The following is a 24051-nucleotide window of genomic DNA, read 5'->3' on the forward strand; positions in this document are numbered from 1 at the left end:
CGACGGCACATGATCAAAATAGAAAAATATATGATTTTCATTCTAATTACATTATTTTATGTTAAAAACAACGTAAAGTAATGTTTCTTATAATTCGTTGTGGGTGATTAAGCGTGAAATGTTGCCCAAAAAATGCATTCGGTATATTATGTAAAAATTGAAATTTTTTTCTTAATAGAAATTGGCAACACATGGCGATCTGAGCCGCTTCTCCAGTGTTTACATTTTTTTGTCTCGATCTGAGTAATGATGGCTGATGGTTTGTTGTATTTATTATTCGATTGTATTCTTTCGTTTAAAGAAAGATTGAATTTTTACGTCGGACACGTTTGGCGCCAAAAATCGCCAAGCTACCCCTTATATCAAAGCTGTTCGAACTACAAAGTTGCATTAAGAGTCAACCCAGTTTTACTTTCAACCAGATTTGTTGGGCTGTACATGCCGGAAACACACACCACTCAGCTTTTCGGGAGTCCTCTTTACGATGACTCCTTCGAGCGATTAATTATGATTTCATGAGATTGTTTATAAAGTGGTAGAAAATAATTCTTCCAATTCGGTTCCTTGTAGTTGACCCATGTGAAGGTTTGAAGCTGTCTCTACAATGGGAGGAGGACAGGGCTGGAAAAATAATTTACATGCCTGATTTCATTTATTCCTAATATACGGTATACCTTTTCGTTTCCAATTTTTTGACTGCCAAAAAGAGCGATATGTCGCCAACGTCATCTCTGTAACTCAACCACCTCGCCACCTCGTTGGCCGCTGTGGTGGTCGAGTGGTTATAGTGCCGGACTCGTGATGCGAGGATCCGGGTTCGAACCCCACAGTGGTGGTCGGCTGAAGTTGGTTTTCTGTGGTTCCCAACTTCAAGGCGCAAATGCGAGCCGATCTCCCCGTTAAAAAGTCTCGCCACAGAGAGCAACAGTCCTACAACGGTAAATCATTAAACCATAACACTTCACTCATAGTTAGAAAAACTGGGGGCAGATGACAGCACTACACATAACAAGCATTACACAGAAACAAACTTTACGTCAGGTTGCACTACACGTACACGCACATTCCCGCATGTACCGATTCGTTGGGGGGTTCCGTGGGGGGGTGGATGTGTGATGTAGCAGTAGTAGGTAGGGCTTCCAAAAAAAATGGCTTGGGGATCCATGATGTTCTTAAGTCAGCCACCTTGTTGGGCAATTTGCCTGTTGTGGCGTTGTATTTGTATAAGTTATCGTCCTGGCTGTAACCCCCAGATGATAGCGCTTGGCGATAAAAAATATATAGTCGTCAAACAGGTATGAGGAAATTTACTCGAGCATGCATTATCTTAAATCTAGCGTGTAAATTTTAGGAACGATTTTTCCAGCCTGTTCCCATTGTGGAGACGTATCTTAATATGGGTCAACTGGCCAGTAACATTCAAGAGTTACGGAACAGATGCTGTATAATACATATGTTTGGTGACTTTTTTTTGGTGCAAAACACGTTCGATGGTCCAGGCCATAGTTTCCCAATCTTTTTTGTCCCATCGCTCCCTTCAGAAATTTTTTTCTCCCATCGTCCCCAAAGCAATATAATCCATAGGATCCTATGTTATATCCGTAGCTTCTACCTCCCCCCTGGAACTTTTTCCATCGCCCCCCAAGGAAGTGTTAACACACATGTTGGGAATCACTGGTTTAAGCTAAAGTCGCCAAAGCCTAACAGACACTACGGTCATTGAATCCCCATCATAGAAAACATAACAAAACTGGAAACCAACATAGTATTATAAATGACTAGCTGTAATACCCGGCGTTGCCCGGGTTTTCTTCAATGAGGCTTTTTTGGATCACGTGACATCTCCCTCTTTCTTTGAGGGACATGCAAACTGTGTCAAAGTTTACCAATATGACGACTTCCTGCACGACTCGTGAAACAAACAAATCTAGATTTAAAGAAACGTAAAAATAAATATATATATATCTTTCTTTTTTTAAAGGTTGCTAGCTATTTCGATCCCCCCCCCCCCCCTTTGAACTTCAAGTTATCTATCTCTGCCTGTTTCTGCTTCAAAATATGCTTAATTAAAGCTGGGGGATTTTTTTTATGTACTTTTTACGGGCCCATAATTAATTTTAAAACAACCTAAACTCTATGAATTTATGCAGTTGAATATTAAAAGACACAATACATTAATACGGAGACATTAATTTTCATGCTTGAGAAGATATAAATAAAAAGTTGAAATCGATGTTATTGCATGGATATCCAACTCAAAAGTACATGTGGGGCATTTGCCCTGCTCTGAAGAAATTTTAAAGTAGCCCATCGTTCAAGTCGGGTTCCATTTGGTATATATATGTAAAATTTGACGACGATCAGTGTAAAATTGTAGATTTGTATAGAGAACATACACACACACTTAGACAGAAAATCAATTTTATATATATAGATAGTATAAATAAATATTCTCAGTAAAAAAAAAAATAAAACCCAGACTCTTCGAAAATCAGGGCATAAGTTTCTCTGGGTATCCAGTCTTTTTGTTTAAATGTATTAAAATAATGATATTTCTTTACAAGACTATATATATATAAACGGAAGGCATGATAAAAAAAAAGGGCAGAGGTTACAAAAAATAGGAAATATATTGGCAAAATACAACCTGACAGTATGCTGTATAATCCCTAGTAACTAGACAACGAAATGATGCTGTTTCACATATTACACAAAGCAAGAAGACGTCGCTTGCAGTTTGAATAGACCATGCTACTAGTGCCATCTGGAATGAATGATTCTAGAAGTGAGAGAGAAAGTACAGCAGTCCAGAGCCATTTTGCCGGTCTTGGCGATCTGGATTATACTGCATCTGTTGCATTATATTGGTTCTAAAGCCCACTGTCGTCGTAGTGGTGGTTGGCTGAAGTTAGTTTTCTGTGATTCCCATGTTCGAGGCACAAATGTGACCTGATCTTCCGGTTAAAAAGTCTCGTCACAGAGAGAAACAGGCCTACAACATTACAATTATATTACACTTTCCTCATAGTTAGAAAAACTGATTGCAGATGGAAGCACTACACACACACAACAAGCATTGCACAGAACCAAACTTCACGTCAGGTTCACAACACATACACATGCATTCCAACATGTAGCAATTCATTAGAAATTCCGTAGAGGAATGTGGACGAGGTGCATGTATGGTTTAGTAGTAGTCCTAAAGGTACAGCATTTACATGAGTTAAAAGTTCAAGTAAATTAAATTTTAAGTCAAGTGCTTTATAATCTGTCACAATGTAAGTAATCAAGTAGTAAATGATCATTGGATAATACGAGGCCACGCCCACTGGCACAGTGCCTACTTAATCAAAAAAATGGAGCAGAGACTCTGTCATACTTATCTATTAAATCACTTATCAACTAAACCCATTTAAACAGGCCTTGACATTGTAATACATTCTAAACTACTTGACAATGCAGAATTGTGTTAATTACTAAATTGCTAAATTTGTGTAAACAGGCCTTATTTGAGATACACTGGTGTGAACAAAAATTGCAGTAGACTCTCCATAATCCTGCCATGCGCTAGTCAGGGGCCCATCTATTAATCCAGCATTTTTTGGTAGGTTTTCTTTGTGCATAGAAGAGGGAAACATGAATAATGTTTACCCGCAAGAACGCAGGTGCAGCACTATCATATGCTCATGATACAAACCAGATAAGAAAGCTCTTGCAAGTGTTGACTTCCTCCTTGACTATATATTCATAGTAAGATTTAAAAAAGAATATGGGGGAACTAACTAACAAAAGTACAACACCTAAAATTATATTAATAGTTTGTATAGTATCCATTATCTTTTATTTTTGCAATTTTTGAAACTTTTTGCCTGGTTTTTTTTCCCTACTATCTCGGTTAAAACCAAATATTTATTATTCTTATAATATATAATAATATATAATTTTTAATTATAATAATATATCATTTTTAATTATAATAATATATAATTTTTAATTATAATAATATATCATTTTTAATTATAATAATATATAATTTTTAATTATTATAATAATATCATTTTTAATTATAATAATATATGTATTTTTTTTTTATTTTGGATTTTTCAGAAGAAAATGGTAGCCTTGTTGTGGTTGTTATTGATACAAATCCATCAGTGCAGACATTTGAAAAAAAAGAGGTAATATAATATACCATACTTTTTCCTGTTCCTTTTTAAGTATCATTTTAAAATATCGATACAAATACAGATCACACTCATTGTAGCGATCATTCTTTTACAACAATCGATAGGGTAAGTCCCAAATCCTTCTTTATCGCTTTCACAGACCCTGGTGCTACAAATTTGTGGGTTGTGTTTTCTCACTCTAGAGATTTTTTTTTTTTCTTTTGACCTCAGGAAGTCATGCTCTGACTTGAAGGAATGTATAACTTTTGAGTTCAGAAACATGGTGAATATTAACTTTGCAAGCTTCCACCAGAGGACAGCATTTAAAGTTGAACTTTCAAATTTTTAAGATGGCTTCCAGGGAAAAGTACCTCCGGGGAAAAGTCTGATTTATTAAATTTAGCAATGAAATTGTGGAAAAAAAAAAATATGTGAAGAGGAATACACCCTGCATTGTCTGGGCTAAAAAAATTTAACAAAGTGATTTATTTATTCAAATAAAAAGTTGAAAATTGGAAAAACTGAAGATTTGCTGTCATTTATGTTTTTAATGCACTTTTTAGTATCAAAAATGCAAATACATTTTGAAAATTCCAAAAATATAAATGCTTGGTATCTGAAAGTGTTATAATGACCATCCTATATGTTTTCCTTTCAATAAATCCACAATATAAATTTTAAAATGCTACACTAAAATCCTTCATTTATATCTCTTTTAATCCTTCATTCCTATCCTCATTACTCAATATAATGTCCATTTTCGACATAATGATATTCATTATAACGAGTGTTAACTGTATCTTTTGAGTGCACTTACATGTTTTCATCCAAAAATAAATAAATACATCACAGTTTTCAGAATTCTGCTCTGGGGATAATAAGTAAGCGGTTGACGAGAATAGTTCAGTCAGATGTGCAACACAGTCAAAAACATTATTTTCATCTGCCTATCATTAGTTTAGAGGGACTCATAAAAACAGTTGAGGCCTCATAAATCGTAGAGGAACAAAGTGACTCATTGATTCGATATTAAATGAAACATGGTTCTATGCTAATGATTTAAAATTAAATTTACTAAAAACAAAACACATTAATTTTAATCTTATGTAAACTGATTTACATCTTAATCTAAAATTTCACACCCTTGCTTGTGATTTGCAACCTCGTTGTAATTGCGATTCAATTCAAGTAAATAGTATTACAAACATTTAAATTATTAATTTTAATTGATGAATGTAGATTCTTATTTTGACCTTTAGGAGGAGCAATAATATTTTATTCACTATAGCTTTTCCCCTTTAATTATGTATATTTTTTTAATTCAGAAAATTTGTTTTTGTGTTTAAGCACATTATTTTTTTATTTAATGTTTTGTTTATTTATATTTCTCGTCATACATTGAGAATTTTGTCTTTTTTTTGTGTAGTGTATGTTTTTTCTTTGTTTCTTTATTATCATTATGTTCTTTATTCGACATTCATAATTTTGTCTTTTTTTTAATATTTCTGTTCATGTCGTATTTTTCATTCTATTCTTTAATTTTCATGTAAGTTTTCAATCATCCGTACAGGCATTATAGCCTCTGGATGGTAAATATGTTCTACAACAATTCATTTTGAATCAATCAACAACTAATTTTAAAAAGTGTGAAAATGAGTAAATTTAATTTGAATTTGATTGAATTGTGATTTATTCTAACACTATCATGCACAAATGTTTTCATTCATTCAAAAAAAATATGAAAGAATGAAACAGAGTACCAACTCTAATAAAATTCTTGATGTTTAAAATGGTTTTTTAACCAATTAGGCATCCTCAGAAGATTATATATGCAAGCTAACAATTATGGCAAAATAATAGCTTTCTGCCAAATCGAAAGAAGATTCATGGATAAAAAATCATAGTGGTAAACAGGTACTTATTTGTAATAGAAAATAAATCATTTTGGTAAAACCTAATCAAAATACAAAAATTCATGTCTCAGTATTACATATAAGCTTTGATATTTGAGATATTAGTAATGTATTGAAGAAGTTATTTAAAAACATATATATATATATTTTTTCTTTTGCAGAATGTCATGACACGATGTTTGGATTCTGTGATTGCATTTTGCAATTCACATTTGATGATGAATCCTTCAAACAAATTAGCAGTCATAGGCTGTCATACTTACCAAAGGTATACCATTTCAGAAATAATGTTCTAAGTAATAGAACTCGTTAGGAAATAAATTTTTTCTCTAAATTTATATTAAGATATTCTTAATTTTTTATTTATTTAATTTCATATTGAATATAATTTATTAAAGAAAATATTTTTTGTTTAAAATGGACGTTGATATTTTATGAGATTTTCTTTGTGAGAGTTAAATTTTCAGAATTCCCTTCATAGTGATTCTCTGTATTATAATACTCACCAAATTTCATACTTATAGCTTCTGCTGCTTGGACTCAGCAATGACTGCGCCATATAACCTTTAAACCCTCTCTCGGAGTAAGGCCTCCTCCCTTACACACACACATAATCACCCCCTTAGATGTTGAATTTTGAAATATCCCTTTTTAGTGAATCTCTACATTAAAAACTGAAACTACTGACAAAATTTTATATTTATAGCTTCACAGTTTCGGCAAAGCGTGATTTCTCTATGTAACCTTTGAACCCTCTTATTACCCCCCTTAGGGGTGTCTAATTTCGAAAGAACCCTTCATACTTAGACCTTATAAGATAAAATGAAAGTATCAATTAAATTTATCGTTTCAGCTCGGCATGATTCCTCTATGCAACCTTCGAACCCCCTTGTTATGACCCTGCTTAGAGGGCAAATTTCAAAAAACCCTTTCATAGGGGCCTTTATTTCATAAAATAAAACTACTGACCAAATTTCATATTCATTACTTCAGTGCTTTCAGCTCGGCGATGATAAATCAGTAAATCAGTTAGGGTATGTCATTATATATATATATATATTTCGGCACATTGGAGGTTGAGATTGAATTGAAATGAGGTCTTTCTTTATACATTGTATACATATTCTATAATGAAAAGTTTGAAATCCTGATTTATTGTATGTGTTTCGGTTTACTTAATAAATGGCTTCTTTTGTGGTCGGCTGAAGTTGGTTTTCTGTGGTTCCCAACTTCAAGGCGCAAATGCGAGCCGATCTCCCCGTTAAAACGTCTCGCCGCAGCGAGCAACAGTCCTACAACGATAAATCATTCAATCATAACACTTCACTCATAGTTAAAAAAACTGGTGGCAGATGGCAGCACTACACATAACAAGCATTACAGAGAAACAAAAAGCTTCACGTCAGGTTTCACTACACGTACACGCACATTCCCGCATGTACCGATTCGTTGGGGGTTCCGCGGGGTGGGGGCGTTGTGGGCGGGGTGCATGTGTGGTGTAGCAGTAGTAGGTAGGGCCTCCAAAAAATGGCTCGGGATCCATGATGTCAGCCACCTCGTTAGGCAATTTGCCTGTTGTGGCATTGTATTTGTATATTTGTATTTTTCTTGTGATGCTATTTTTGTTTATTTCAATTCTTACTTTACTGGAATTGTGTGTATATGTAGTATTTTAAGACTGAAATGAAGTAAGATACTTTGTAAGTTGAAAAAAAAAGATTCAGGGTTCATTTAAAATGCATCAATCGTAATCTATAATCATTATTATTTTCCTGATGTGTTCAAGATATGTTTGATTATGTACTAGTTTTGTTAATTTATGTTTGAGCTATGGCAACCCTAATATATTAGTTTTCATTTTGATATTTTATAGCTATTTCTTATATCCTCAAGCAACTGCAGATTCAGAGGATACATGGTCGAATGATGGACAGCATGAGATGTTTTCTGAAGTTAAAAATGCCGTAAAAACAAGTATCACAAAGCTAATTTTGAACAGTGAGTTGAATTATGTATATGATATCAGAGGTAGAATATGAATAAAAACATCAAACAAAGGGAATAATTTTTCTAGCCCTTAATCTATAAAAAATGTAGCCTTAATTTCAAGGAAAATTTCTTCTGTAGGCCCAATTGAAAGGGCTATCATCAAAAGATCATGATTAAAAATCCTCTGTCCAGGAGAGAGAATACAGCAGTCTCTCCATAATATAAATAAACTCAAGTTTCACCAAAAAAAATTGTTGGAAAATTTATTTTATAAAAATAATTTTTAATGTGGAGTAAAGCAACGAAAATGTGTGTTTCATTATAGATGAAAATTTGTTGTATGGAAAGATTCATCATACAAGTTGTATAGGAGAGTCCTTCAAATTGAATCCGAATGCAAGCCGGTCTCCCATTAAAAAAAAATTTACTCCACTGATAGTAAGCATCCTTGCATCATGATGTTACAAAACAAAAATTCATGCATTTGGTCATTTTATCATTAAATTAGGAGGATTGATGTCAGCTTTATTGAACATGTGATTATAGGGCCATAACTAGAGGGGATCAAAAGTGGGGGGGACACCTGCTACAGGTAGCAGTATTTTAGGTGGGGGGACGAAATATTCATTATAAAATCACCATCAAATTTTACAGTGGGGAGGGGGCAGCAAAATCATGTGGTTACCCCTTCCCCACAAAAATCCTAGTTATGCCCTTACACGATAAACATATCTCGGCTCAGGCTCAGATATAAATATGTTAGAAACATGCACTCACATACTAATGCTTCCTGTGTGCACCAATTCCACAGAGAAATATTTTTTAGGTGCATGTGCAGTTTTAGTATAGTTGTCTACTTTTTCTCCAAAAATCAGCGTAAGGTAGTAGAGATATGCAATTTTTATTTTAGTCTGAGTTGTGTCTCTCATCAATAGAAACAATAATTCTCTTGTGGATTTTAAAATATATATTTATTTTACTAAAGAATGATGTAAAATCTATTATTCAAATGATATTCTTTTTTATTATATATAGGCCCTCAAGATACTATTTACACAGAATCGTTGATGGCTGGAGCTATGACCATGGCTTTGTGCTGTATCCTTTACTATATCTTCCTCATTAGGGTGTTAGTTTTTGTATTTCCATAGTATAAGCAATGCATGAAGACATTTTATAAACCAATATTGCATTCCTTTACTGGAATCCCAGATATTCATCGGATGCGTAAGAAACAAATTACTGGTGATATGCTTTCAGCGAAAATTCTTGTAAGTATGAGAAGGTTTCAATTTTATTTAATTTTAATGAGAAAAAAATTAGCTGATAGGTACAAATTGAAATATTGACGTATCTATTCTATAAGGTTTTTCTAATTATAAATTGAATTTAACAGTTAGACCACAATTTGATGAATCCGACGGAACAAATTGTTTTATTTATTAAATCTGAGTTCAGGTAATATTGTAAATTTGTCCTTACTATTCACAGTAAATCTTTCCACAACTTTATTGTTCTTCATGTTTCATACAACTGCTTATTTCCAAATGCAAAAGTTCCTCACAAGGGTGTAAGTAATATGCCAATGAGCACCCTTTCTCAATTAGAGCTTATACAACAAAATAAAAATAAAGTTAAAAAATAAAATAGAGATATATGATAGAGATTTCCTATGACACTATTGCATTACGTGAGGGCAGTGAGCAACAACCAGAATGCCAAAAAATTTTAAATCTGAATTATATTGGTATTATAATTATGATATTAATGTGTATAATACATGCACAATTGCATATTTCCAGTCTGTGTACGTACATGTCACATATTTATGGGGATGGGTAAAAGCTAATCTTTTAAAAGAGTGGCCTATTTTGTAATGAGGTTTAGCTTTATTTGAACAAACGGTGAGGAAAACCAAAAATTTCAATTTAATACAATATTTGATAACCTTTTCCTCTAAAAAGTTATTATATATTATTTGATTTTTTTCTCAAAAACTAAATATTTTTAAATATTAAATTCATATTAAATGTGATTATAGTTTGTTCATTGAATATTTTATTTTTATAGGTTGTATCGGCATCTGGTGAGAGTGCATCTCAGTATATGAACTTTATGAATGTTTTCTTCACTGCTCAAAAAGAGGTAAATTTTTTTTATCAGTTATGCTGCTACTCTTAATATTGATTAGAATATGATTCAATTGACCCAGTGTTTCCCAAAGTGGGCAAAGTGCCCCCTGGAGCGCTGGGGGGGGGGAGCAGTAGAAGCTCTGGCCGCTGTGGTGGTCGAGTGGTCATAATGACGGACTCGCATCGCGGGGATCCAGGTTTGAACCCCACCGTCACCGCAGTGGTGGTCAGCTGAAGTTGGTTTCCAACTTCGAGGCGCAAATGCGAGCCGATCTCCCCATTAAAAAGTCTCGCCACAGAGAGCAACACGCCTACAACAATAAATTATTCAATCATTACACTTCACTCACAGTTAGGAAAACTGGTGGCAGATGGCAGCACGACACATAACAAGCATTACACAGAAACAAACTTCACGTCAGGTTTCACTACACGTACACACACATGCCCGCATGTACCAATTCGTTAGAGGTTCCGCAGAGGAATATGGACAAGGTGCATGCGTGGTGTAGTAGTAGTAGTAGAAGCTCTGAATTTAGTATGTAAGTTTAGGATCTTATGGGTTGACTTGGTTGGGGGTGAGGAGATAAGAAAAGGGTTTTTTGAAGAAGGGTGTGATAGAAAAAAGTTTGGGGAGACTGAATTAAATGGTTAATGTCTTTTATACATCAGTATGTGATAATTTAAAAAAATATATATTTTTTCTAAAATTTATGAAGAAAAATACACTTTCACGTGGACAATTTACAAAATATGAAAGAATTTTTCTGATAATCCAGTTTCCCAAGACATGTTTCTATTAAAATCAATTGAATTTCCAATGACAAATAAGTTCTCATAATAAGTTCTATAATAATCTCTCATTATGACTTATTTATAATCAACATATCTTTCTACTCTATATTCCAGAGTGTCTATATTGATGCATGCGTCATTGAAAAAGATTCTGGATTGTTGCAACAAGTATGCACATTTCAATTTTATAAATTTATTAAACTGATGTATATAGGGCCGGGATTACACTAAAAGTTTGATAAAAGTTCTTTTATAAAACTTGAGAAATGCAACTAATAAAATTATTAGTTACATCCGAACAAATACAACAGATAATGTTATTGCTTCCTTTTGTCAAGTTTTATAAAATGACTTTTATCAAACTTTTATAGTGTAATTCCAGCCTATTATAAATTGTAATACTACTCTGGAAGTTATTTCCAATTAGGGTGACCAGACATTCTGGTTGATTTTTGAGTTGCTTCTGAAGGCATTTAACCTAATTTGATGAAGTTGTTGGTTGTAAATAAACATGCAAAAATCGGCTTGAGGTCTTGGTTTTGCCTTAATGAAATCTGGTCACCTTGTCTAAGTGATTTAGATATTTTTTTTTCGAAGAGTTTTGTTTTATTTACATACACAGAATTGTTTTTAGATTTAACAAATTTGGACTGAATGAAATTAAAGGAGTTGTTTTTCTCATTTTTGTATATATGGGTGCATTCCACTGCTTTTTATGTTTAATAAATTGAGATTCTAAAAAAAAAAAAAGAAGAAAGTTGTGCATATATGCAAGCAAAACCAATAAATGGTTAGAATAATGAATGATTTATTCTTTTTAATTCAGCATTAAAATGTGATTTTATAAAATGCTTGAAATATTATGCCTCTTTCATGACTTTTTTTTAAAACTCAAAATAAAGCATTTTGACATTTTAATGAAGATTGCAATAGGATTTTTTAAAAAATGCCAGCTTATAGAAAATCTAAAAAAACACATTGAATTACAAATATATTTCAAGCTCTCTTTGTTTTATTTAAGGAATCCTAAAATCAAAGTTTGTATTTTGTTGCATGAAAATAATTTTTATATTAGTTAGTAAATTTTTTTTTTCCAGGGTTGTGATATCACTGGAGGAATGTATCTGAAGGTTCAAAATGTAGCATCGCTTTTCAAGTACATGCTTGTAAGTTGTACTTTTGACTTTTCTCTGTTTCAATGAATGTATTACCAAGTAAATGTAAGTGTGTGTGTGTGTGTGGAAATGTGCATGGAAAGCTTTCATTTGTTTATATTCTCTACAAGTTCCAAATTTATCCAACAATAAATAAATCTGTAGTAAAGACTTTTTTCTTCTAAATTTTGTATTCATACATGTACTAAAAGAATAAGGTACCTATTTTTGCAGAAGTAGGAAAAATTCATATTTTGCTAAAATAGTTAATGAAAATAATTAGACACCTTTACAGGCCCGTCATTTGGGGGGTCGGCTTTGAAAATACACTAAAAATGGTATATATATATATACACATTGAGTTTACGTTCTTTGCCCCCCCCACCCCCCCCAGAAAAAGTTGAAATGATGGCCCTGCACCCTTAGCATGTGTTTAAATAATTAATTGTGGGAGAAGAAATTTATCACGATATCCATAATCATTTGGCTGGTTTTTTCATGTGTTTATGGAAGATTTAAGATGCCATTGTAAGGCTCACTGACGAATAAAGGCCAGTGAAAAAAATTCACATGACTGTAGCAATTTAACTAAAATCAGGATTCTAATACATTCAGTAACAACAAATGATAATTTGATATGTTTTGCAGAAATTGTGTGAAGAAAAGTTTTATTTTTCATGTACATTCTGTTATCAGTATCAACTGATCAAGCAATAAAAATGAGGCAGAAAAATCATAGACTAAATTCCTGGAAAGGTCTTAATTATTTGCAGCTGTGATGGTCAAGACCGGCCGTATCCATTAATATAGGTGGCACGCCCAAGATTTGCTCTCGTGGCAGTCATGTTCGAGAGTAGTTCAAACGAGGAAGTTGTAATGTCGCCCACACTGTGTATGTTTTGTTGTTGTAGACAGGATTTTTTTCCACCAAATGTAAATTTCTAGTCCCTTCATGAAAATAAATATAGTAGTTTCAACCCTACGAGGCTACAATTTGGCACCCAAAAGTCTTGTACATGTCGGTATTTGATTAAAATTGAAGTTAGTTATTCTTACTTTCAGTTATTTTTTTATAATTTTTAGCATTTTAGTCATTCATTTAAATATTTTTTTCTAGTGGGTCTTCCTTCCTTCACCAGAGACAAGGAAAATGATGATTCTGCCTCCTAGAGTACATGTTGATTATCGAGCTGCTTGCTTCTGTCACAGGAATCTCATTGAAATAGGTTATGTGTGCTCTGTGTGTCTGTCAAGTAAGTTTCTCCTGTTATTCACCTGTTGTTGGTATGCTTTATTGCTATATCCAAATGATTGAGCTAAAATGGTCTTTTTGTATGTTAAAAAAAAGTTTTTTTAACACACAACTAACTCAGTCACTGTCTGACTGCGTTGATCAGATATCCATGCTAAGCTCAGTGTCAATATCGGTATGTCTGAGAAGTCTGATGTGTCCAACTGGAATGCTAAGGAGGAATACACTGGCTCAGGATGGAAATGTAGTCATCTGGCCAATTAATTTCTTCTTTTTTTCCTTTTTAAAAGTTTGAAACTGACTCCATGTTTTTAATCATATTTTTAAATCATGAACAAGAATAATAATTGAAATAATTACTAATTACTCGTAGTTAAAAAAAAAATTGAAATAATTAGACAAAATCGACATGACGTCCTATGCATCATAGCCAGATGACTGGTTAAGGAGCAAATTAAACTTATATGAACTTAAAATATTTGTGCAAGCTGTATCGATACAATTTCCGAAAATGTTAATTTCTGTCTTTCATTTTCTTCACTTAACACAGATTTACATTATAGTTATGCTAACAACTAAAAAATGTGTGATATGAAAATGTCAACTGTGAAATTTCTTTTTCTTCTTGATGTTTGTTCAACTATTTTGTGGTTTTAACCAGTCATCTGCCCAATCAATTTCTTTTCACTTTTTTAGAAGTTTAAAAAGAATGCTAATAAAATGTATTATTTTATTAAAATATTGTATGGATACATTGAAACTAAATTCATCATGTTCTTTGCTGTTTTTAGAACCATCAATGAAAATAAATATATGTATAAATTGAAGTAATTATTAGTTTTTTAAAATAGAAATAATTAGACCAAAACATCAGTGTGATGTGCTATTCCGTCATAGCCAGATGACTGGTTAAAGGAGTAATGAAGATTTATGTTTTTAAGTATGGCAATATATCCAATAAATTTAGTTTAGGCTCAAAAAGAGTCATTGTGCTCATATTTAAACTGCTTTTAAATAATGATTCTATGCAAGTTTTCTGAAAACAATACAGTAAAACTTGCTTATAATGATACTCTAGGGACCTAGAAATTTTTTTGTTTAAAACAGGTTATCGTTATAAACAGTTTGAGCATTTGTGCTAATTCCTATCAGATAGGAATTCTGCCAGGACTGAAGAAAATATTGTTATAGGCAGGTTTACCGATATAGACAGTATCGTTATACTCACTTTTCACTGTATATTTATGATTTCTGTCTCTCTTTTTAGTATTTTGCACATTCAGCCCAATCTGTTCCACATGCCAGTAAGTAAATTTTTTCGTTTTTTTTATGCATAAAATGTGTGATAGCTGTTATTTTATGGCTATTTTTCAACATAAAATAAATTAGTAAGAATTACATGAACCAGGTTATATACCTTTTAAAGTATTTAATAAGAACACTTTTTAAAATTTATAAATTATGATAAGAACAGAGGTACAAGCCCAGGTTCATGAACCTATATATCCGAAAGGATGTTCTGAAGTTTCGTAAGTTGAATATCAAATAAAAAAATCATTATGAAAATATTTACCCACAGAGTTCCTATTCCATCTGAGAAAGGTACCAAAACAACTGTGTAAGTGTATGGTTACAGCAAAAAGTTCTTACAAAAAGTACTTCCCAATTTAAGAGACATAAAAGAATAACCATTTGGAATTGGCTGTAAACCATATTCTTGTGTATTTAGCCCTTGTGTGCTCTGTAACACACAAAAATATGCAAATGGTGGTACAATAAAAATGATGAAATGGTAAAAGAAAAGAACCACTTCTACGCTTAACTTTTCTCTATATTCATCTCTTTCTAGCTCTATATTGTACACATCTTGATATTTGCATTAAGTTTTTGTTTTGATTTAAAAGCAAAGTTACTTTATCTCACTGTATGAAACAATTATTTTAATGTTCACAGAACAACATTCAAGCTTGGAAAACTTCCAACTTTGATAGCAAAGAAAAAAAAGAAGCATTTGCCAATTACATGAATGAAAGAACATTTGTATATGAAAAGTTTCTTTGGTGTATATATTGTCATTAAATTTTTTAATTTTTAAAATGACTGTACGAGTTGTTTTACATGTAGAATATTTTAGTATATTATATTTTGCTTTTTCTGTTCATGAATTTGAAATTTGACAAGATTCAGTTCAGACCATCTAAAAAACCAGTAAATTCACTTTAAATAGAATTTGAGATTTTAATGTACAATAAAATCTTGCAACAATGGTACTCAATATAACAATGAATCCCTATACAACTATATTTTTTTCTTGGTCTGCAGAATATCATCATATCGAGGTATCACTGCTAGATAGAAACATGCTCATGAAAAAGGGAAGGAATAAAAGCTCACACACAAAGCGTCAGTTGATTCAATTTTTGTACATTTGTTTTTATATGGCTCAAAATGTAGGACACTATAGTCCCCAATATCCAGATTGTTTCCCTGCTTATGTATGTAAGGCCATTACTGAAGAAAAAAATATTCATGCTCCTATCTTATATTCCCCATGGTTTGTCAAATCCTGGTAATATGATTATTAAATAGGAGTCTTTCTTTCAAATACGAGCACAACTTCGGTCTATGGCCATGGGTCATTTACTACCATGTGAGTTCTGAAGAAAACAAAAAAATTATGTTAACATGTCAACCAATATGGCAAAGGGGCTAGTTTGGCTCAAAAACTGTGTGGCTCTTAAAAAGTAATTTTTCCTATTTTTCAATTCCTGCTTATTACTATCATGCAATATTAAGTTATTGATAAGTTAAATTTAATTCACGATACATGAAAGTGAATCACTGTAGTCAAAAAGTGATGTTAAAATATTTATATGACAAGGGTAGAGTTGGGGAGGTCACTTTATTAGAATCCTGCATTTTCCAAGATTTCTAGAAATCAATTGATGCATATCTTTTAACTCCCAATTAAAGATGATCCGAAGATAAAATTTCTGAAGTGTCAGAAGTTTTATCTAAAAAATTAACAATAATTATAATAGCAATGACAAATATTTATTGCAAAACAAAAAACTGCATGAATGCTAATTATCAAGCACTAATTTTCTTCTGCAGCTATACTTTCTTCATTAGTCTCACCAGGATTTTCAATTTCATTGGTCTTAGTGTTTTCAGTCTTTATTTCAACATCCTGATCATTTCTTGCAGAATCGGCTTCACCACCATATTCATCTTTTGAAAAGGCCTGCAGTTCCTCTACTGGTTTTACAGTCAAAACTATTCCCACATCATCGTCATCCTCGTAAACTTTTCTTGGTAAGATTTCAGCCACTCTAATCGGTTCCAGGATTGCTTCTACTTGCAAAGAAAACTTCTTGCTGATTTTGCTGAGTTCGAGAGGCGTCAAACCAAGGAAAATACAAAGTTCTTCCTTAGGAAATACAACATCCAGACATTTCTCAAAATGGGGTAACAGATCCTCAGCAAAACAAAGGCAAAATTTTATGAAAAGATCTTTCTCGTTTTCCAACATCGTATTTTGTTCTCTCCTATGGAAATCAACTATAATATCAACTACGAAATTCAATGACTTTTCCATTATTTCAATAACAGGAATCAAAATCGAAAATGAACAGCAGAGTTTCAAATCATTCATGGCTGTCAAAATGTTATTGAAATATTGTGCTAGAGGATGAAAGTCTAACAGAGAATGCGGTGGTTGGAAAGAGTCCTCTGAACTTAAACTTGTTGACATTACTATTGAGCTGGTCATACCATAATTTGTGATTGTGTATGATTGCATGGTTTGTCCAAAAACCGATGATGCCTCCTGAACAACTCTGCTGAATTTTGAAAGTGATGCCTCCTCAAAAATCGGAACAATCAAAGGTCGAAAATCAATACCAACTCGACTAAAAGATAACCCAAAATACATGCACTGTGCCAAAACGGAATCTATTTTGCTCCCTACATCTGATTTCAGATCTTCTTTCAGAAGTTTCAAAAATTCATTGACTTTCAATGCAACCCAGCACTGAAACACTGCCATTTCGCAATGACCATTATCTTTGCTGGTCAGCAACACAGGATCATCATCCGAGAATATTGCTCGATACTGCGTAATTATATCAAATAGATGAATCCGGCTCATCTCAATAGCTTTAATAATATGCTGGTAAGGCTCATCTTTGGGGACTTTCCCAATGATATCTTTAAACCATGTTCCACGAGCCTGCAAGAATTTGATTCTTAATTCAAGTTCATTGAATACATCCATTCGTCGCAGATAACCAATGACTTTCAAACAAGCAGGTAACTTGATATCCTCTCTCAGCTGTGACAGCAATTGGTTTAGCATTACATTCAGAGTCTCTTGCACATTTTCAACGATTCCAGCTATGATTGGTATATAACTGAATTTTCTATCGAGCCTCTTGATATACGCAGCGAGTTCCAATGCTTCTTCATACAGTCCATTACTGACATATGTTTCCATAAGCTGTGGCATTTCAAGAAACTCCAATAACTGTGGATGTTTTTTCAGGGTGAGTGATGTCTCGTGCCACCTAGCATTGATACTCAGGGCTTGCTTCCCAAACTCCTGGCATTTCTCGCTGAATTTAGGTAGTTCTTCCAATAGAGATTCAAGCTTGTTCTGTATAATATTGAAATCTTGGAATATCTCGTGAGAGCATTCAGCTGTATGGATGAATGTTTTGTAATTATGGAAGGCCAAATCTTGAGTTTGTTCTGTCAGTGATGCTTTTTCTTCAGCAAGGCGATCAGCTTCATGATGCAATCTTTGTAAGCCCATAGAGCTCAGCTCGGAAAGGTACAACAACGCATCTGGATTCTCTTTCCATGAATCTTGACACTCTTTAGGAAAGACACTCAAAATCTCTTCACAATCATAGACTTCTTCAGCCATAATGATATGCTTACAATACAGATCAATGTCCTTTTCTTGCCTTCCTTGAGGAACTTTACTTGTTTTAGGCCCTTTGTACCAACGTAGGCCTTTAAGACAAGAAAAATAACCAAAAATACAAGGTTAATGTATTAGATTGTTAGTTTTTAGAGCTAGATCTGATGCATTAAAAAAAATACAAATTGACAGATATTTACGATATACAAGATATCCATCATCATAACACAGTCGAACCCTGTTATAGCACTCCAAGATGTTGTGGAAACCCCTCTTAGAACCAGAAATTTTCAATGAATAAATCTTCCATCTTTAGGGATTACAAGTGATTTTATTAGTTAACTGTGATTCAATATAACACCAAATTTTTATAGTGCCAAAATTCTGTGAAATAAATGGTGGCGTTATATCAGGGTTTGACTGTATATACACACATATGAGTCTCTATAAACACACACATGTGAGATTTGATTTGATCATTTGTGACAATAGAAAATTTACTGGGTCACTTTAGAAAAGACACATTTTTTTCCTTTCAATTATTGTGTCTGCACACCTGAATTTGTGCTTCGTTGGTTCTAAGTTAAATAATCTGATTTCACACCACATCGCTATTACATGGGTACACTATTCATGTAGCTGTAGATATAATAGTTGATAAGGTTTTCACGGCAGTTAGACGGGTTCGAAGACCATTGTCCATTTGAGTTAGTTTTCAATGTTTCCCCAACACTAGTGATTGGCATCATCAGGAGAATTGATAAAACTGGACCAATAGTCAAGTTTTTCAGAGTCTCAGGTTGTATTTACATACATGAGTGGCTTGACATATGTCAAAACTGTGGCATGACTAAGTCAAGCAATGTAGTCTACGTGAAGCAAACCTGTAGATACAATATTTAAAGCTTCCAATATAGACAGAGACTTTCAGAAGTACTGCAATGTTTACCAGTATATGACCCACCGGTGGTCACACATGTCCGGTAAGAAAATACAGTGTGATCCACCAGTGGGTCACGATGTTGCAAATGTGTTCATGAACAAAATGCACAAAAATTAAATCAAAAACATAATATACCCAGCATGAAATATCAAGAAACATATAACAATTGTATTATAATTCTCTTCACCCTAGAGGAACACATTTGTGTATCTCATTTTTAACGGTTTTAAATGTTTGTTTTTAATAATTATTTTTTCAAGACCTTAATTTCACATGTGTGCGTAATACATATGGACCTAGTAAAAAATATCAACTCAATACAAATTTACTTAATCAAAAAAAAAATCTTTTAAAAGGGCATTTTGACACACAATAAACGAAAATCAATCAAAAAAATTGTTTTAAATAGTTTTGGCTCAGGTGTGAGCAGGATATACAAGAATTATATAAATAAATACTTGTAGGATCCTATCCGGATAATCCACAAATAATTTAATAAAAAATAATTGAAAAGATATGCATAATTACAAAATTATTGATTCTTTGAATTATTCTACAGGCGGAAAGGAAGAATTACTTTTCTCTTTCGCCTTCTCTGGGAGGAATTTCAGCAACTTGTCACTTGTTTACAATTAAGTGTGAGCGGCTTTGACTGAGCGAAATGAAGATTATACACATTTTCATACAAAAAAATATTTATTCGTGAAAACTGTGGGAAAATGCATCAAATTATATTAAAACAAAGATAATCAATATGTTTTTTTAAATGTGAGGTATGGAATTTTTCTGAAAATTACTGACATTCGACATGACATGACACTTTATTTTACGTCCTTTATACCTACAAGGGCTTTAGGACCGCTTTTAAACAAAAATTTACACTATGTAATATACATGTAAATATGTGAGTACATATACGTAATGTGAATACATGAACGCAAAATTTACATTAAAGATGGTAGAATTTGCACAAATCTTACATGATAGGGATGGAGGAAAATTCAATAATTTCAGTCTTGGCTAAAGCCACTTCGAAGTTAAACTTTGGTCTTAGCCGTCCGTATTAGGTTGTGATTGTTTAGTGGAGTTGCACCGTGCACGTGGATTGTAGTGTGAGGTTGAACTTGAATACTCATTTCTTGTGGTTTAGAGAAAATTACAAAATATGGGTCGGACGCGTAAGCGTTTCAACTGGAAAGCTAGAATTTCTGAACTGGAATCCGGGCAATCTGAAGCGAATGGAACCGAAGTGAGTTTTTAATTTTGTGTTTTTACTGTGATGTTTCTACTTATTGTGGAATCCATGGCCGACGACCCGATCAAAAGTCGCCAAGGCCGTTAGACACATTACGTGCGCCGAAAAAAAAAATCGCCAGCACATAAAACAACAAAAACCCACAAGCACATAATAATTACTAAATATAATAATGGAACAGCTTTGGTATAAGGGACAGGTTGGCGATTTTCGGCAACTTTTTTTTCCCCGGCGCCAAATATGTCAGACGGCCCGAGAAAAAGCCGCCAGACACTATGTGCGCCAGAAAAAAAAAAGTCGCCAGCATAGAAAACAGTAAAAACAAATGGCATAAACAAAAATAAGCTGTGGAGTATTTAAAAAATAAAACTGGATAAAAAAAAATGAAATCAGGGTTTAAATAAAACCCGGACCGTTGTGAATAAATAACGGTCCTGCTGTATAAATAAAACTATTCTATGTATTATAAATTAAAACCCGGACTCTCTTTCCGAGAATCCGGGTTCTTATAAATAATCAACGGTATAAAATAAATAAATAAAATAAAAAGAATGCAGGGGCATCCTGCATGTAGAAAAGAATAAATATTGGAAAATATTAAAGGTACAACCTGAGAGAAAAGATGTCCAAAATAATTCCAATTAATCCGACACACACACTACATCATATATACGGAAGGAAGAGAAAATATGAAGAACTATCCCAATGGTCTGCGTCACCCGGCTGTAGTTTTTAACAGAATGAACATTCTAGAACAACGACAACCCAGCAGAGCAATGGCAATGCAAAACACAGCGCGCCGGTGACTTATCGTCGGAAAAACGTCTCCAAGTTGGCGTGTCCCTTATACCGAAGCTGTTCCGTCGCCAATGTGGCACCTTGGTTATGTTTGATTATTTTCCTTGTGCTTTGTTATCCCGACTGGATTTTGCTGTCTCATTTGTCTATTAGAGAGCGGTAAAACACAAAGCTTTTTTTATTTTCCTATGTTACGTGTTGAGTTGCACGAGCGCTGCAACCAACCCGAGGTCTTAGTGCCAACTTGGCACACAGTAAAGGTAACTAAACTCTATTTTCACTAGTTTTTGTATGTGTAATTTAAATATTATGTCAGCAACTAAACTGTAATATGTGATACATATATTCATATATTCTAGTGATACATATATTCATATATTCTAGTGATACATATATTCATATATTCTAGTGATACATATATTCATATATTCTAGTGATACATATATTCATATATTCTAGTGATACATATCTATATATTTATTTACTTATTTTTAAAGGATGTTGTCGAGCTTGACTTGAAAGTTCAAGAAGAGAAATATGATGCCAGTAATCCACTGGTGCTTACCAGCAGTGCCAAAAAGAAGAAAAAAGATGGCAAAAAGATTGAAAAGCCTGCTACTCAGTTAAAGCCATTATCAAAGAAGCAGAAGAAGCGTCTTGCAAAGATTCTGGAGAAAAAAAGAAAAAAGACTGATGTGAGTACAGTAAAACCCCTATTAACAGACACTCCTCAGATAAGGTCGCCTCTCTTTTATGGCCAAATAATAATTTCTCCTTGTATAATAAAAGTATGCATTTCAAACCCCCTGATTAATGATATCTCCCTTCTTTTGTGGGATTTTTTTTTTGAGGGAGGTGGGGAAAGCACCAGGGCTCCCACTTGCCCTACTTTTCGGTAAAATGTCCTATTTTCTCGATTTTGTCCTACTTTTCCTATTTTTTTACCAAATTCTATCTATAAAATTTGTGTATTTGGTTTTAATTGAGCATTGTATATTGCCAAATAGTACAAATATTGTAAATTGCAATTAATGATTCTGCCAAAGCAGAAATTTTATCGTTTTCATTGTTATTGGGTGTTGTATGAGTGAACCATATCTTTGGTTTCTTCATTTTTCTTTTGTTCAATTTGAGAGTTCAGCAGGTAGAGTAATCATTAAAAACTTCTGTCTGGATGGATAAAAATAATTTAGTATTTACTACTTTGGGGTCTTGGGCAGAAACTAGCAGTCATCATTCAAAATTATAGTGCACATTGTGCGTATAGTTGAAACAACTGTTTGCATTACAAAGCAGTTGTATGCCTAGGCTTATTCTAGGTTTGGTAATTCTGATACTACCCAATAGCATTCCATTGTCTTCAGTATTTTAAGGGCATGCAGAGGCATAAACAATATTCTATATTATCACAAAAATGAGAAACTTTGCCTGGTTTTAATTTGTACAAAAATTTCCACGTTTTCAAGACAAATAAATTCAATTGGTCGAATGGTCGACGCGTTTCGGCTCTTCAATGAAGAGCCGTCATCAAGACCACGTGGTCAGAATTCACACGAATGAGTCATGGAGGGGTGATGTTTACGCCTGGTCGTCCGAAGAGTTCACCTTTGTATTTGCTGTGTCCGAGTGGTGTTTGGATGCGAATTGGGGAGCCATCTGTTGCAAAGTGTTGAATGTTTTGTCACGACTGAGGTTAATAAAGCATGTCCAAGCTGATGAAATGGGTGGCGTGTTTCTTCCATCATTAACTAGGAAATTCTGGCATGTTCTGATGAAGTATCCTTCGAGAAAATTCAATTCAAAATTGCTTGTTGCTTTTTTAAAAACAAACACTTTATCAAAATAAAAATAATGTGAATGTTGCCAACAGTGTTGGACAATAGCCGAATTATCCGTCCGTCCCTTCTCAACATGCTTTCGGTGTTCGAGAACTCGAATATTTAGATTTCTTCTAGTTTGGCCAATATATCCATTTTCGCAATTCTTGCATGGGATGAAGTAGATACCAGATTCTTTGGAGGGTGAGATAGGGTCTTTCAGATGGGAAAAGGTGAGTATATTTGTTGGCTGGAATATTGTATGGAAGTCAAATTTCTTGAAGATAGAAGAGATCATGAAACTTGAAGAATCGAATGGAAGAACAACGGTATTAGAAACCTGTTTTGAGTCAGCTGGGAGCAGGTTCGTGGTGCATGTGTGGGTCATTTTTCTGAGGATCTTGTCGATGATAAAAGGTGAAAAACCGCGATTAGAAACGATGTCATGATGGATATTGAGTTCATTCTGGAGGGAGGCTGAATCACTGCAAAGTTTTAGTACTCGATGAACAAAAGAAGAAAATGCGAAAGTTTCTGATTGGGAGGATGAAAGGATTTTGCATGAGGTGGCATGGAGATAGCAAATGGCTTACGGTACACAGATGTATGAAATTCAGTGTCTGTCTTTTTAATGAGCACTTCGAGAAAAGGCAGCATAAATAATTTTTTTCTATTTCATATGTGAATTCAATATGTGGGTCAATAGAATTCAAAAATTGAATAACTCAGTGACATTAACATCAGTCTCATCAACTAAAGTGAATGTGTTATCAACATACCTGATCCAAAGTTTGAAGTGGTGGGTTTCCAAAAGTTTTGTTTCGAAAAATCCATATATATGTCACAGAGGATAGGCGAGAGTGGGTTTCCCATGGCAAGACCTTCTGTTTGGCGGTAAAACTTTCCAAACATT

At 33.5% G+C, this 24051-nt stretch overlaps 3 protein-coding genes across 4 annotated transcripts in view; 2 read left to right on the forward strand and 1 right to left on the reverse strand.

Annotated features, from left to right (window-relative positions):
• The first annotated feature begins 191 nt into the window (after positions 1–191).
• Positions 192–15498, forward strand: Tfb4 (transcription factor B4). Its single transcript, XM_089243621.1, has 12 exons — positions 192–259; positions 4108–4178; positions 6241–6347; positions 7953–8077; positions 9104–9166; positions 9281–9339; positions 10139–10213; positions 11110–11163; positions 12093–12161; positions 13267–13402; positions 14669–14705; positions 15355–15498. Exons 1-12 carry the CDS (start codon positions 247–249, stop codon positions 15425–15427), a joined length of 882 nt encoding a protein of 293 aa, XP_089099747.1. The 5' UTR covers positions 192–246; the 3' UTR covers positions 15428–15498.
• Positions 15499–16433: 935 nt separating this feature from the next.
• Cog8 (conserved oligomeric Golgi complex subunit 8) lies at positions 16434–19935 on the reverse strand. Of its 2 annotated transcripts, none has more exons than XM_089243499.1 (2): positions 19846–19935; positions 16434–18417 (listed from the first exon to the last, which is right to left on the reverse strand). In XM_089243499.1, the coding sequence occupies exon 2, from the start codon at positions 18326–18328 to the stop codon at positions 16499–16501; it is 1830 nt and encodes a 609-aa protein (XP_089099625.1). In that variant the 5' UTR covers positions 18329–18417; positions 19846–19935; the 3' UTR covers positions 16434–16498. The 2 variants fall into 2 exon arrangements, with proteins under 2 accessions (XP_089099625.1, XP_089099542.1); XM_089243416.1 differs by having other exon boundaries at positions 19797–19902.
• Positions 19936–20301: 366 nt separating this feature from the next.
• kz (putative ATP-dependent RNA helicase kurz) overlaps positions 20302–24051 on the forward strand; it is a 37068-nt gene continuing 33318 nt past the window's right edge. Inside the window, exons 1-2 of the mRNA XM_089243743.1 lie at positions 20302–20517; positions 21819–22016. Coding sequence (XP_089099869.1) covers positions 20434–20517; positions 21819–22016 — 282 coding nt within the window. The 5' untranslated portion in view covers positions 20302–20433. The remainder of the gene's footprint in view (positions 20518–21818; positions 22017–24051) is intronic.

Source organism: Pholcus phalangioides, unplaced genomic scaffold (genome assembly GCF_987345545.1).
Source record: "Pholcus phalangioides strain wild (caught in Gottingen) unplaced genomic scaffold, Ppha-v1.0 ptg000001l_1, whole genome shotgun sequence".
Classification (NCBI taxonomy): domain Eukaryota; kingdom Metazoa; phylum Arthropoda; class Arachnida; order Araneae; family Pholcidae; genus Pholcus; species Pholcus phalangioides.